Source organism: Uranotaenia lowii, chromosome 1, assembly GCF_029784155.1.
Source record: "Uranotaenia lowii strain MFRU-FL chromosome 1, ASM2978415v1, whole genome shotgun sequence".
NCBI lineage: Eukaryota > Metazoa > Arthropoda > Insecta > Diptera > Culicidae > Uranotaenia > Uranotaenia lowii.
Genome location: NC_073691.1, coordinates 187,643,194 through 187,657,468, shown reverse-complemented (window position 1 = coordinate 187,657,468; position 14,275 = coordinate 187,643,194). Strand labels below are relative to the sequence as shown.

The window sequence follows — 14,275 nt, the reverse complement described above, 5'->3', positions numbered from 1 at the left end:
CACAAGATATTTTATCAATAATTCAGCGGGGCTATTTCAACTTTTTCACCTTCTAGGGCTGTCTTACGGGGGGAACCAAAAGTTGAATGGAAGTGATTCCTACCCTTCCTTTTCCTTCGGAAAGACATTGAATAAGCGGGAAGAAAGTGATAAAACCAATCTCGACGGATCCGTTGTTTCTCCTTGGTAAGCTCATTCGAACCGAGGAAATCCCGTTGTTTCCAAAAGTTAAAAATTCATAGTCTCTTGGGATATTTAGATTCTAGGGTTGGTTGAATAGATATGTTTTGGAGAACCCAATAAAAATTTTCATACAGCCTTTTGTTTCAGTTATTTGGAATGTTTCGTTTGTGAAATATTTTTGGAACATTGGAGTGCAGGAATCAATGAAAATATTTAAATTTTTGAAATCAGTTCGGCCTCCGAGCAGGGTTGCCAACATTTTATTTAAAAAGTTAGAGACTTGTGAAATAAAAACCAGGATTCGTCAAAGTAACGGAAAGTGATGACCTTTTTTGTTTTTTGGTCGGCGATCCACATTTTCACGTCATTATTTGCGGCTCCTTACTATCCACTTTTCATCACATTCGCAAAAATCAGGCAAAATCAGGCTTACTTTCAAAAAATCAGAAAAAACCCAATGGCTCGTCAGGTTGGCAGGCTGAGCCTCGACGAATCCTGAAAAATCAGGCATATTGGCATCTCTGCTTCCGAGTGTAATCCTCTAGATCGCTGATCGTGCTCCACTCGTTATCCAAGTTGACACGAGCTTGTACGTGACTCGGACGGCAGACAAGTGTGAGAACTTTTGCATCTGAGTGGGAGAAAAAGAATTCTAGCCAAGAGCTCCCTAGTGTTTCAGCCATACACCTCTGTGTAAATGAATAAAAATTTATTTAGACTCACAACCTGGGATGCCTGGTGCCCAGATTTGTCTGTAAAAGGCAGACTTTTGACGCAACATCCCGGCATTGCTCAGAAACAGATTTTGCCCTGATTTTTGCTGAGATTTTACAGATTTTCAAAATAAATTGAGAAATAAATATTAATGTATCCAATAAGTTCCATTAGTGCCTGATTATACTAGAAATCTTGCATGAATGCATTAGTATTTCACCGATCATTCACTAAAACTTATTTTTTTAGAATGATCGGCGTGATACGTGGTAAACCGTGCTTGTTATTATTTCTTAACTCAAAATCATCCGAATCTCAATCTTACAATACCAAGCATAAACGCAGCTAACACGCATCGCTAAACCCTAGTTTGGTTTCAAATTTGTGATCTATGCTAGTGTACAGACATACACAGACTTTATTTTTCAAATTGCCCTGATTTTTTATCTAAAATACCTGGCATTCCTGCTCACACCTCACAACGTAAAAAAACAACAATTTATTACCCGCTATAAGTGTTGCCACATTTAAATCTTTACTCTCACAAAAAAAAAATAAGACCAACAAAAAACCTCCAACTAAATGTGCGCCAACAACAAAACAGATTATCAGTGAAAAAATATAAGGAAAATGTGTAGTTTTTATTTATTTGTACTATCTGTATAAATCTGTACTAATCTCAACCAAATCCTTAAAATCTGTCCTCTGAGTGGACAGAATGTGTACCAAAAAATAAGGAAAAAATCTGTACTGTTAAAGATAAATCTGTACTTGTGGCTACCATGCTTGTGTGCTTCTTTGGGTTTTTTTTCCTTGCAAGATAACTGTCAAAGGTGGCGTTCGGAGCAAAGATGCCAGGTGGTTTTGTCGAAAAACATCATTCCGATAGACATCGACACTCAACCAGTATAATATTCATACGCCAGGTTGGTCTCCTGTAGTAGAATGTTAATACATGGGCCCCGGAGAGGCGCAAGATGTGGGTTCAAGTCTCACCGGGAGACAAGGCGAATTTTTTTCGCATGTTTTTCAACATCGATTTTCTCTCATCTAGTCCCTGAAATTTCATCTAAGTTGGATTCATTTCTCTACAAAAAAAAAGTTTCGCTGACTGAATGTTTGAGTCAAGACCCATCTCTGGGTCGCAATTTATTAAGATTTTCTTTTTCAAAAATCAGGACAATCAGAGAGTTTTTGAAAATAGGACGGCCCATCGGAAATCAGGAAAATTCTTGAAAAATCAGGACACCTCTGGCACCTTTGGTGTTGGCTCTCAGATTTCTCCTCAACACAGTTTTCCGAAGAAGGGAGTTCTCTTCATCAGCGGATGTAATTGCTCTCGCTCACTTTTGTGTGTTTACACTCTCACTCTTGATTGCAGTGCGATTTATCTCTTCCCGCACAGCTTGGGGGAAGCAGGCGACAAAAAATTGCCCTCTCTTTCACTGGCAGAGGTGCAAGGTGTCCTGATTTATCTGGATTTGTCCTAATTTTCGAGAGACCGTCCTGATTTTTCAAAAAACCCTCGAGTTGTACTAATTTTTAAAAAAATTGGTTTCTAAAATGTCCGGAATTGTCCTAATTTTTATAAAAACATCTCAAATATAATCGAATTTGCATTTAAATTCTGATAAATCGAATATATCTGTTATAAAATAGTAAAAGCCATTTTACAGATGGTAATCTCGGATCAGATGATATTAAAATGGTGTTTATCGATGAGAACTGCAGACCAGCCAAGAAGCTACGTACTGTTGTTGCATAAATCAAGGCGTTTAGAGCACCTGTGTTACACTTTTATTTATGCCATCGAAGCAGAGCTGCTTATTACTTCCATAAATCAAGAGGTGTCCTGAAAAATCCTAATTTTTCAGCTTCGCGTTGTCCTGATTTCTAACGAAACCGCCTGGCAGCCCTGTTATCACTGGACAAGCCGATCTGAGGAGCTTTGCCATCCATGGCTACCATAATTGATCCAGCACGTATCCGGGCAATTTTCTATAAAAACCTGGCAAAATCCGGGCATTTGATTTCAAAATGGACGACAAAAATCCAGGCTATATCCGAGAAAACTTTGTCAAAACAATTAATCAACAAAAATCAAGAGAAAAATTGAAAAAACAATCATCAAAACCCATCGACAGATTTTAGGTTTCCAAAAGACCTTTAATGATTATTTTTGTAAAACTCGCTCAAAAAATTTCGTTTTGGGGGCATAAATTTAAAAAAAAAATACAACACAATTTGTTTTTTTTTATTTGCCAATTGAATTAATCAGGGAAAAATCTGGACTTTTTTCAATGAAATCCGAGCTACTGGGCCGGGCCAAACTGTTCCCAAATTTTGTATTAAATATACGCGGAAACCCGGACAAAACTGGGCAAAGCCATTAGGGCAAATTCATAAAGTTTAACCCTATAAAACCCACTTGTTCACTTGATAGAAAAACCTTTTGCTAACAAAAATAAAGACATGGAAGAAGAAAACTTGATTTTTTTTAAAACGAGTTAAAACATAACATACTCAACTAAAAGTACCTGATCCAGTGCTTTCCAAATTCGATCATCACCCAGCTGCCCAGCCGGGTCCAAATTGTTTCGCAAACTTCCTGAGAAAATCACCGGATCCTGAGGAATGATGGCGATTGCAGCTCTAAGTTTCCGCAGAGGCACTCCTCCAATGTCGATCTTATCAATTTCGATGGCACTAGGGAATCCGCTGACCTGGCTGGAACCGTCAATGGGAGCTAAACGGAACAGGGCCTGAATTATGGAAGATTTTCCTGCTCCGGTTCGACCAACAATTCCAATACGTTCCTGTTTTTGAAATTCGTTAAGGGATCGATTGAGATTAAAAAAAATAACATTTTAATACCTACCTTTGGTAAAATTTCAAAGCTAACACCTTTGAGAACAGGTTCCGATCCCAGTCCGTATCGCATTGTCACATCTCGAAAACCTATTCCACCTTGCTTTGGCCATTCGTCCAAAGAATCTGTGTTGTCAAATTTGGTCACATCAAGCTCAGGGTCCAACTGGGAGTATTCCAGAACGCGCTCCACTGAAGTCATCTGATTTTCCAACTCAGCCGTCTGCCGAAGTCCCCAGTTACACATTCCAATCAGGTTCAACACCTGAGTTATGGCAAGTCCCACGTTTCCGCTCAGAATTTCTACAGTTTTGTCATAAAGATGTCCTTACTCTGTTCGAAAGTGTGTGTGAACAAGCGCAAACATACCTTTTCCCATGACCAGGAAACTAAAAATTACTGATGCTATGTAGAGGGAACAAATGAGGTCCAACCAAAACGCAAATCCTCTCGTAATTGCACCGAAAAGAAAAGCCGCTGAGGTGTTCAAATCTTGCCGCGCGTCAAACGCTTCCAGCATGGGAGCTTGAGCGTTGAAAGCCCTCACCGTAACCAGGCCTTCGATGGTTTCATTCGTGTGGCTAAACACCGGACTTCGTGCTATGCGTCAAAAAAAAAAAAAAATTAAATCATAGATTGATTTTCAACATTTTAAATATTGGGGGGCCTGGACTGGGTACTCACTAATTGCCTCCGCCCGCTTGACGTTGCGTGCCGTTTCCAGAAAAATGTGCCGCAGCAAATAGAATATCACACCCATGATGGCGGTCGGCACCAGAAGCCAGTAATTAGCGAGGGACACAATCACTATGATACCGACCAGTTCCAGGAAGAACTGTGGACGAGATACCACTTAACTATTTGATGATGCAACCCCACCGAACCGGGTCTGTGTAATACTCACGTACAAACTATCAATTAGCACCACCGGTAGGCTGGAATCGATCAGGCCGATGTCCTTCGAGAAGCGATTCATGATGCGTCCGGATGAGTTGGTGTTGAAAAAGTACATGGTGGCTGAGGCGATTCCGCGGTACAGAGCCAGGTGCAGATTTCGCGATGCCCGCAGGCACATTTCGAAGAAGGCAAACGAATTTATGGACAGCAGCAGCGTTAGGGTTATTAGACTTGCGTACACAACGATGTGCAGCTCGGTGGTCCAGGTTGATTCCGGGGAATCCGAATGGTTCTGCTCCCAGTTTACCCTTTGAAAAAAAAATAATCTAGCTTACTTAAAACCCCAAACGGTAAAATAAGTAGGTATGAATTAAATTGAGCCAAATCAAAAATTGAGCTAACTCACCAAATGAATACGATATAATCTGTAGCTGTTGAAGCTGCTTGCCAAGCCATCAGTAATACCGCTACCAGACCAACAAAAATCCAGCTCCGGACTGACTTGAGGAAATTGAAATATCCCGTGAAACCGACATTTCCCTGTTTTTGTCCCTCTTCGTTGGTATGTTGAACGACGTTATCCGTTTGAATATCTTCTGATTCATATTTTTCAGTGGCATTCGGGTTTTGCAAAGCCGGTTCCATCGGGATGCTTTCACCCAGTTCTCGATACAATCCTGATGCTTCCACTTGACCAGCGTTCAGCAAAAGTATTCGATCAGTATCTTTGAGATGTTGCACTTGATGGGTCACCAAAATACAGATGTGGCTGCTCAGAAAGCGTCTTACACACTCTTCCATGATGTGTTTTCCCACGTGTGCATCCACAGCCGACAGAGGATCATCCAACAGATAAATGTTCGCTTTTCGGTAAACCGCTCTGGCCAAATTGATCCGTGCCTTTTGACCGCCACTCAAGCTAACCCCCCTTTCCCCTACAATTGTCGTGTCCCCATTAGGCCACAGCTTAAAATCCCTTTCCAACGCACACACTCGTATCACTTCGTTGTAACGCATTTCATCAAAGTCTTCCGTAAAAATAATATTTTCCCTGACGGTTCCCTCGAAAAGCCACGGTCTCTGCGAACAGTAACTAACCTTTCCGGACACCACCACTGACCCTTCGCTTGATTCAAGCTCTTTCACAATGAGATTCAAAACGCTACTTTTCCCAGAACCAATTGGTCCAATAATGGACCAAAGTTCCCCCACCTGAATATTACAACAGTGAATATTCAAATTAAAATTTGACTCAGGCCAACTTGCTTTCACACCATCCATTGTTACTTGCACCAGCTTTGCTTCCGACTCTTCTTCGACCGAATCTTTCGACTCAATCTGCATCAGAAACGATTGAATTCTCTTCAACGATATCCATGCCTCCGCACAGGAAGTCACTGCCAGCGGCCAAAACTCAACCATCGAATGATTAATCACACTAAAAAACGATACCAGCATGTAAACCCTCACCGCCGTCAGAGCATTCCCCAAGAGCACATAAACCACTAAACTTAGAAATATCGACAACTTCGGCAATATCCTCAGGGCGAACAACGCACTTCTAATGAAAGCACTTCCTCTCAAGGCACGTATTTCCTTAACCCGAAGCATCTGCACCATAAGCTCAATCGGTCGCTCCCAGACGTACATCTTGATCACCTGGATACCCTGAATCACCTCGTTGCTAAACTGTATCCGTTCCTCGGAAGCTTGGGAGGCCTTCATGCGAAACCCAGCCGAAGCCTTGCCTAGCCAAGCCTGACCGGGAATGAACAACAGCAACAGCACTATTCCGATCAGTCCACTTGGGCCCATCAGATCGTACACCAGCCCGGTGACGATGATCAACTCGACCGGGCCCTTCCACAGGTCGTGGAAAAAGATTACCGCGTAGTCGAACCGGCTCACATCGTTGGACATAAGATTGATGACCCGGCCGCTGAGGCCGTCTGCTGATTGGCAGGATCGCAGCTGTAGGATCTGGACGAGTGATTTGAACATTTGATGAGAATTAGATTAAGGAAGATAAGTTTTTTTAAAGCTAGCAAAAATTAAAATTGTGTGACATTGCAAATTGAGTTCAATTGATTCTTGATGAGAACTGTAGCTGTTGAGTTTGAAACTGTGTCATTCGGCCGATAGTCACTAGACCAAAGGCCATTCGGTTGAAGGTCATTTAGCCGATGGACGTTAGGCCGAACAGGCCACAAGACCGAATGGTCTTGTAAATCCCGCCGAAAGTATTCCAGTCGAAAACATAGAGTCAAAAAGTCATACACAGCAAAACAAGTGTTGCGATATTACATCAAAAACGTGCACATAACTTGAGTCGCGAATGATACCTAAAATTACATTCTTTTGATGTATCAGCTACTCCATAAAAGTAACGTAGTAGACAGAACAGAGTATGAAATAATGTTCTAGACGCTATTATTTAAGATTTTCCTTAGACTTTGTGATACATTTATTGATTCAAAATTCAGATTACGGGTTTATATCGAGTCGGAAAGGGTTGTCGAAATTCAATCAAAAACAAACTGGGCCAAAACTTTGAAAGAATTTAAAATTTATTATAAATTGATGTGTTAAGTTTATATTTATGGAAATTACTTGTCGTATACAAAGCTCCAAGCCTGACTGTATTCAACTTTCATCAGCATTTTCTGTTCAGCATTCTCCTTATCTTGAAGTAGGACTTCCATGCTGGAGCTGCCCGAATATGGGGCATTACGCTGAATCATCATGAATTTTCGGATTAAGACTTCACTTATCTTCCCAAGTTTTGTTTCCAAATCGATTGGTTTAAGGCACTCCTTTTTCTTGCAAGCCGGAACACATTATTTTTTAAAGCTATAAATGAAAATTTCACAGAAAAAATCAATTAAATAAAATACTCTTATCATCCGGGTGTTTCAAATAATAAAATCTTCTACCACTGGTTAATCAAATTCTCTTAAATTAAAAAAAAAAATGAAATGAAACTTAAAGTAGTTTTGCTCCGAATTTAATTGATTTTGGTAGAACTTACAAGATAAACAAATACTGCTGAGTTCCGTAATCCGTTTCGAACTTTTGGAAATGAATAAAATTTTGACGTCAATTGAGGAAAACATTGACTACACGCTAACTTTTGGCTACCCCTTAACGAATACTTTTGACCCGTTATTCAATAAGACTGGGAGAACTCCTTTTAAAGGATACATGCGCTGTACCCTTTAAGGGGTACTCAGCTTGATAACGCTTGCACCGGATGAAATTTACCCCTTATTTCAAACGCAGCGGATGAAAATTACCCCTTATTCCAAAAGCTTCCGTATGGTGGAAATTAAAGGTTCTGTTTTATTTCATTTTGTTTATTGAGATGCCAATTATTTTTAAATTTGGATTCACTGGAATAACTTTATTTATATTGATAGAAGATACTCTCTTGAATATTATAATTATCGCCTGAAAGCTGAAAGAAAACAAAAGATTAGATTTTAAGTTAAGAAAACATTAACTATCAATCTTACCTTCAATTTTAGATCGCCGCGGTGCGTTTCATGTTTAATTTTATTTGTGTCTGCCTGGCTCGTCCGGCACTTTGCTGTGCTGCTGAAATGAAATGAATGAATATAAATACGGAATGAATACAATTCAAATTTTAACAATTACAACTTACCACAACATCTCTCATCAGGCCAAATTCAACGCTTTTAATGTAACGCATCTAAAACTGCCCTTTTTAAAGGGAATCGAGCCTTTTAAAATAAGGGGTAATATTGATCCGATATAATGACCCATTATTTGACAGATCATGGGGGTTCTCAATAACGGGTCAATTTTACGCCTTTAAGGGGTAGCCAAAAGTTAGCGTGTACTTGATCGAACTCACATGGAAAGTTGTGATATTACATCAATAAGGTACAAAGAAAGGTGACGAACAAACACGCACACTATTCCTGAACTCGTTATTTAAAAAGTAAAAAGGTAAACAAAGCCTACGTCACTTGTCAGGATGTTTATGTATCCTAGGCGAGAATCCTAAACAGCAGTTTTCAATAATTTTTTCTCTAGTTTTCGCTGGTACAGCGATGATGGCTGTTTGTTTGAAAATGCAACTGACGTCACGAATTGTCATGGTTACAATTTTTACAAAAAAAAAAAAACTTATACTAACACAGCACGGGATTTCCATGGCCACCTGAGACATGTATAGTGGTTGATATTACACCACAAGACATGTTCGCATTGTGTACACCGTTTTGATGCATTATTGCAACAGAAATTCCTAAGAGCAAGTTCACTGGTGTTGGGAGAAAGTGGTAGAAATTTTGACACTTGTAGCACATTTTGAAAATTTCACCACACAGAAATATTTTCAAGATCTTTGAGCGTTGAATTTTTTTTTACAACACTGTTTCTATTTCAGCCGAATGTGATAGAAATCGAGCTAGTTTTGCATCACAACATGCGAAAATAGAACACATGTTGTTTAAAAACTTGAAGGCCGCAGATCTTCAAAATGATTTTACATGGAAAAGTTTTCAAAATGTGCTACAAGTGTCAAAATTTCTACCACTTTTCCCAACACGTGTGAATTTGCTCTAATACTACATCATCTCCAGAAATTACATCTTCCATCGATATATTTGTTTTACTTTCATAAAGTGATAGAGTCATACAGTCATTAATTCATTGTTGATACTTACGGTTTCGGCCTTTTTCGGATCCTTCCGCAGAAATTGTTATCGGATCATTCCGGTCCGCCACTTATTTTTTTTTTTTTTGCTGGTGGAAATTTGTAACATCAATCGAGATGTTATTTTCCTTTGGTTAAAACCATTAAGGTCCATCTTGCCGGTTGTTGGTTGAATTGTACTAAATTACAGAATTACAGTATAAATTCCACTATTTGAGTTAGGCTGTTTTTACATTCATCTTTGAAAATTTCCGGTAGAGGTTTGCAATAATTCTAATTGCAAAAATCTAGATTCTAATTTCCATTGAAAGAGTCGGTTCTTAATGAGGACATGACCGGTTCTTATTCTACTTAGTTTTTTTTTCTTCTTTTTTTTGTTTTAATTTGCAACTCCTTGAACCAAATGAGCTTCCTTGATCTCTGCTGAATTTGATAGTATTTTTAACCATTAGTGTTAGCATTATTTAGTGTTATTGTAATTTGTTGGAATTGTCGAGTCCATTTATCCCAAGCTTCTTCCTTAATGAGAACTATTATATCTCCAAGTGTTAATGAATCAAATATAGTTTGAGGATGTGATTCGGTTCTTCTAACAGTGGTTAGGTATTCCTTGGATTTTTATTCTATTTTTTGTTTTGATTACAGTCGTTTTCACATCTTTATGTCATTCGCGAATTATATCAACGAAGCAGTTGGCGGACAGTCATTGAAAAACTTATCCGGTACAACTGTGATCGATGTTTTCTCTTGGGCTCGAATTCATGGACATCGGCTCAGGAAGCAACTGACTTGCCAACTGAGCTATGTCACAAGCTCCATTGCATTTTTATAATTTTTCTCCTGCGACTTAATAATTTATAACTATTCCAAGGCAAGGTAATTATTTTCATATTCGCTGTTATTCTGTTAAATCGAGCAGGCACTTGTTGAGTCCGTTAATATAACCGTCTCGTGATCATCATTTAGTTGCTTGAATGGCCATCAATTCTGTATTGGTTATTGAGACGTATTCATTCACCTTCAGCTTTACTGGTACTCGAAGCCGAATCGTAAAATGCTATTTCGGTCCCATGACGAGTTGTGCTAGCGCATCAGTGTAAATTTGAACGAAATCTTTATAGAGTGTATTAATTTTTTCTCTAAAAATACTTTGCCACTGACTGGCCGAGGAATTTTGTTTTTTTTTGCTTTTCATTTAAAATTTTCGGAAGCATACAGTTGTTCTGAAATATTAGGATCCTTGGGATGAGTCTGTTATTATAAGTCGGCATTATGGTCTGCAACGAAGGCCATGAATGGCCATCGTTTTGTCGATAAATACAGCTAAATAGTTGTTTGGTGCTGAAGGAGTTTTTGATGATGTCTCTTTTAGTCAGCATCTCTAATTGTTTCTTCATAGGAACCTGTCCGGTTTAAATCAGCATCACGTGGATTTTGATTCTTGAAGGGAACTTGTGTAGCCAAGATATAATTTTATAAGGGATGTCAATTTCTACCAGAATATTCAATAACTTACTAATTTCCACTTTATCGAAAGCCCTAGATTCTTCTAGAAAGGCTATCATACATTCGAGTTTCTGATTTTTAGTTTCTTTAATTGTGTTGACAGCAAAGTTCACACATCTCTGGGCTGAAAAATACTTTTGAAAGCTGAATATGTTTTTATGTAATTAATTTTTCAAGTCAATCATTTTCGAAATTCTGTCTTTAATGACAGAGTTGATGATTTTTTAATTGATATTCATTAAACTTCTAGGCTTTCTAGGAGAAGGCCAGAAGAATTCGTGTTTTTGAGAATGGGTTTAATTTCTGTAACATACCATCTGTTAGGGATATCCTCCGTCCTGTATACGTCGTTCCAGATATTATCACAAAATTTTAAAAACAGTTTTGTATTTATACTTTTTAGAATGGCATACGACATTTTGTCTTCACTGGAATGTGTCTTTTTTTTTCCATATCTGCTATGAATTCACCGGCCTTAAGTGAAAGTTCCTGATCGTTTTGCGTTGACCCTAGTGCTGGGTACCTTATTTGGTCTTGTTCATCCCCGAAGAAGTGTTACATAAATTCTAAACCCTCGTTCCAAGATAAAGGTTTGAGAGCTTTATTTTTTCCTGATAGGAAAGCGTCAATCCCTTTGACAATGTTCAAAATGTGTTTACTCGGGGTATCTGAATCGAATTTGCTGGAGAGCTCTGTAACCTAGTTCCTTTTGGATTTCCGAAATTCTTTTCGAAAATTGCTCGTCTTCTTTTTAATTCTATAAAATCCGACAATTGTTTACTGCGATTGTAGTTTCTCAATGCTTGACGTTTTCTTCGTACAATTGCCATATTAATGATGTCCATCACTTTTTAAGGAAATTATTTTTCTTCATTTTCAAAACCTAGGATCTAAAGTCTGCTTCATTTAATATTGGAACAAATTCTTTTGCTCATTATGGCGCTCCTAGTGGACGGATTTGGAAACTTTTTTCACCCACGTGTCGGGAAATTCATTACCTTTCACCATGTATTTATGTCATAACACCAAACGATAGCATTTTGTAAACAACCGCCATGGAAGCCGAACGGAGAGATCAAATTGTGCACAGTTTTCTTGAAAATCCATTGTTGTCGGCATCGAAGCTAGCTAAACAGCTTAAAATGCCCAGAAATACCGTATGGCGTGTTATCAAGCAGTACAAGGAAACATTGACGACGGCTCGGAAGCCGCATTCGAAGCGTCGGAGTGGAACTGTCGACCGGAAACTGCGTGGGAAAGTCATCAAGGCCGTCAAGAGGAATCCCAATCTTTCAGACCGCGATTTGGCCAATAAGTTCCAGGCCGCTCACAGTACGGTGCGGCGAATTCGTCTCCGGGAAGGAATAAGGTCATTCCGAGCCAGCAAACAGCCAAATCGGACGCTGAAGCAGAACAATGTGGCCAGAATCCGTGCTCGAAAGCTGTACGACCAAGTTCGTGCAAAATTTAAGTTCGTGTTTGCGGATAAATTCGCCCGCAAGTACATGATTTGGCAGGGGATATGCAGTTGTGGACAGAAAACCGAAGTCTTTCTCTCTGACAAGACAATGACATCAGAAGTCTACAAAAAAGAGTGCCTACAGAAACGGATTCTGCCGTTTATTCGTGCCCACGACCGTCCAGTAATGTTTTGGCCGGACCTCGCAAGCTGCCATTACAGCAAAACGGTTATGGAATGGTACGCAATGAACGGGGTCAGCGTAATACCGAAGGACCTCAACCCCCCAAACTGCCCCCAGTTCCGGCCGATAGAGAAATACTGGGCAATCACGAAGCGGAAGCTTAAGGCAAAGGGAAAACTTGTTAGGAACATGACTCAAATGAAGAACTGGTGGAATCAAATCGCCAAAACGGTGGACGAAAAGGGTGTGCGCCGCCTAATGTGCCGTATTACGGGAAAAGTACGAGAATTTCTTCGAAACAGCAATGAATAATTTTTTTAATTTTTTTTTATGAAAGAGTAAAGAAAATGCTACATTTGTATGAAAAACAAATTATGAATTCGTTAATAAATGACTGAACTACACGCAATTGTTTGTGTGCCAATATTAAATGAAGCAGACTTTATTATTGATTCCTTCCTCAAATAACGCTGGCATTTCATGTTTGTCGTAGAAATACTGAGGTCTCATTTTATTTATTAATTCAGAAACCTTTTCTTGTTCACTTTTAACCTTTTTATGATTCAGAACCTCAATTTGACTGTCGATAGTTCATTGGATTGGTAAATGGTAGCTTCCAAAGTCATCCGCATCGACCAACCATTTCATCTTTCTAACAAGTCTAGCTGTAGCGAAAGTGATATCTACAGCTGAGCTTCTGTTACCTGGATTACTAATAGTTGTCGGAGAACCGTCATTGAGAATGATATAACCAATAAGAGCTCTCAATCAGTTTTTTTACAAGTCTTGCTCTGTAGCAACAATAAAAATCCGGGTTTCAGGATGGATGATGAGCGTTGAGATCCGCTTCAACCAGGACTTCACCGTTAATTTTATCGAGCCAAAAATAAAAAATAAAAAATTAAGGTCCTCGGATGCTAAATTTTTTTGCTGGGTACTCATTAGTTCTATTTCTCCTCGGTCAGGTCTCAAGTAATCAGTTGTATCAGCAACAGTAAATGTATCAAAACCACCCGTTATTCTAATCGCCATTACTTCAAGCATGTTAAAACTTGGTACATCGATAGTTGTATATTGTAGTTCATTAGTAAGTAAAAAGGAAACATGTTAGCCAGTGTTAGCAATAGAGTTCGACAATGATTTAAGCTCAAAAAATTAAAGGTTATGTTCTGCGAGATTGATTTTTATAATCTCAGTTGTAGCTTCCGACGAATTCAGTTCTACTTTGAACCTAAATCGCCCAAGCATTCGGACTTGGTTGAAATTGTTAGAAGTACCGTTCTTCAATATTTTTTCCGACAGCTAAAGGATGCTTAATATTCATTGGGGAGAAGTTTATCGGTTCCAAAAAAGCTATCGTCCCACATGGGTCCTCCGTAATTTGAGTCAACTGTGTACCACATTCTATTGACTCCTGAGTGTGGGCAATTTTGGTTCCGATATTATTGGTGCTTTTCCTCTGCGGCTGTTGACTGGGATTTTCCGTCGTGGGTTTGGGTTTCTGCACACTTCTGCGGATGTCAGAATCCGAGCTTGAAGGCCTCGACATCTTCAGTCCATGACACGTGCTGCGACCGAATTGCTGAAATAGTGACCTCCGACCTCTTAGAACACTAATATTGTGTTCAAAAACGTTAAACACATCCACATCGGACTCCATATCCACTTCCGGAACTATTTGCGACAGTTAATCACACGTTAAAACGATTAAAACCCGACAACATTAAAAAACGTCTATTATACTTAAAACCACAAGCGGAAATGATCCGCCGCTTCCAGATTG

General features: G+C 39.2%; 2 protein-coding genes across 2 annotated transcripts in view; both read right to left on the bottom strand.

Annotated features, from left to right (window-relative positions):
• The window catches only part of LOC129738226 (uncharacterized), a 166,743-nt gene that overhangs the window by 125,463 nt on the left and 27,005 nt on the right, over nucleotides 1–14,275 (bottom strand). The window lies entirely within an intron of this gene.
• LOC129740462 (probable multidrug resistance-associated protein lethal(2)03659) overlaps nucleotides 1–14,275 on the bottom strand; it is a 34,334-nt gene that overhangs the window by 715 nt on the left and 19,344 nt on the right. The window contains exons 4-9 of the mRNA XM_055732150.1: nucleotides 5,069–6,642; nucleotides 4,670–4,970; nucleotides 4,450–4,600; nucleotides 4,135–4,365; nucleotides 3,776–4,068; nucleotides 3,435–3,713 (exon numbers count right to left, since the gene is read on the bottom strand). Of these exons, the coding sequence (XP_055588125.1) occupies nucleotides 3,435–3,713; nucleotides 3,776–4,068; nucleotides 4,135–4,365; nucleotides 4,450–4,600; nucleotides 4,670–4,970; nucleotides 5,069–6,642 (2,829 nt within the window). The remainder of the gene's footprint in view (nucleotides 1–3,434; nucleotides 3,714–3,775; nucleotides 4,069–4,134; nucleotides 4,366–4,449; nucleotides 4,601–4,669; nucleotides 4,971–5,068; nucleotides 6,643–14,275) is intronic.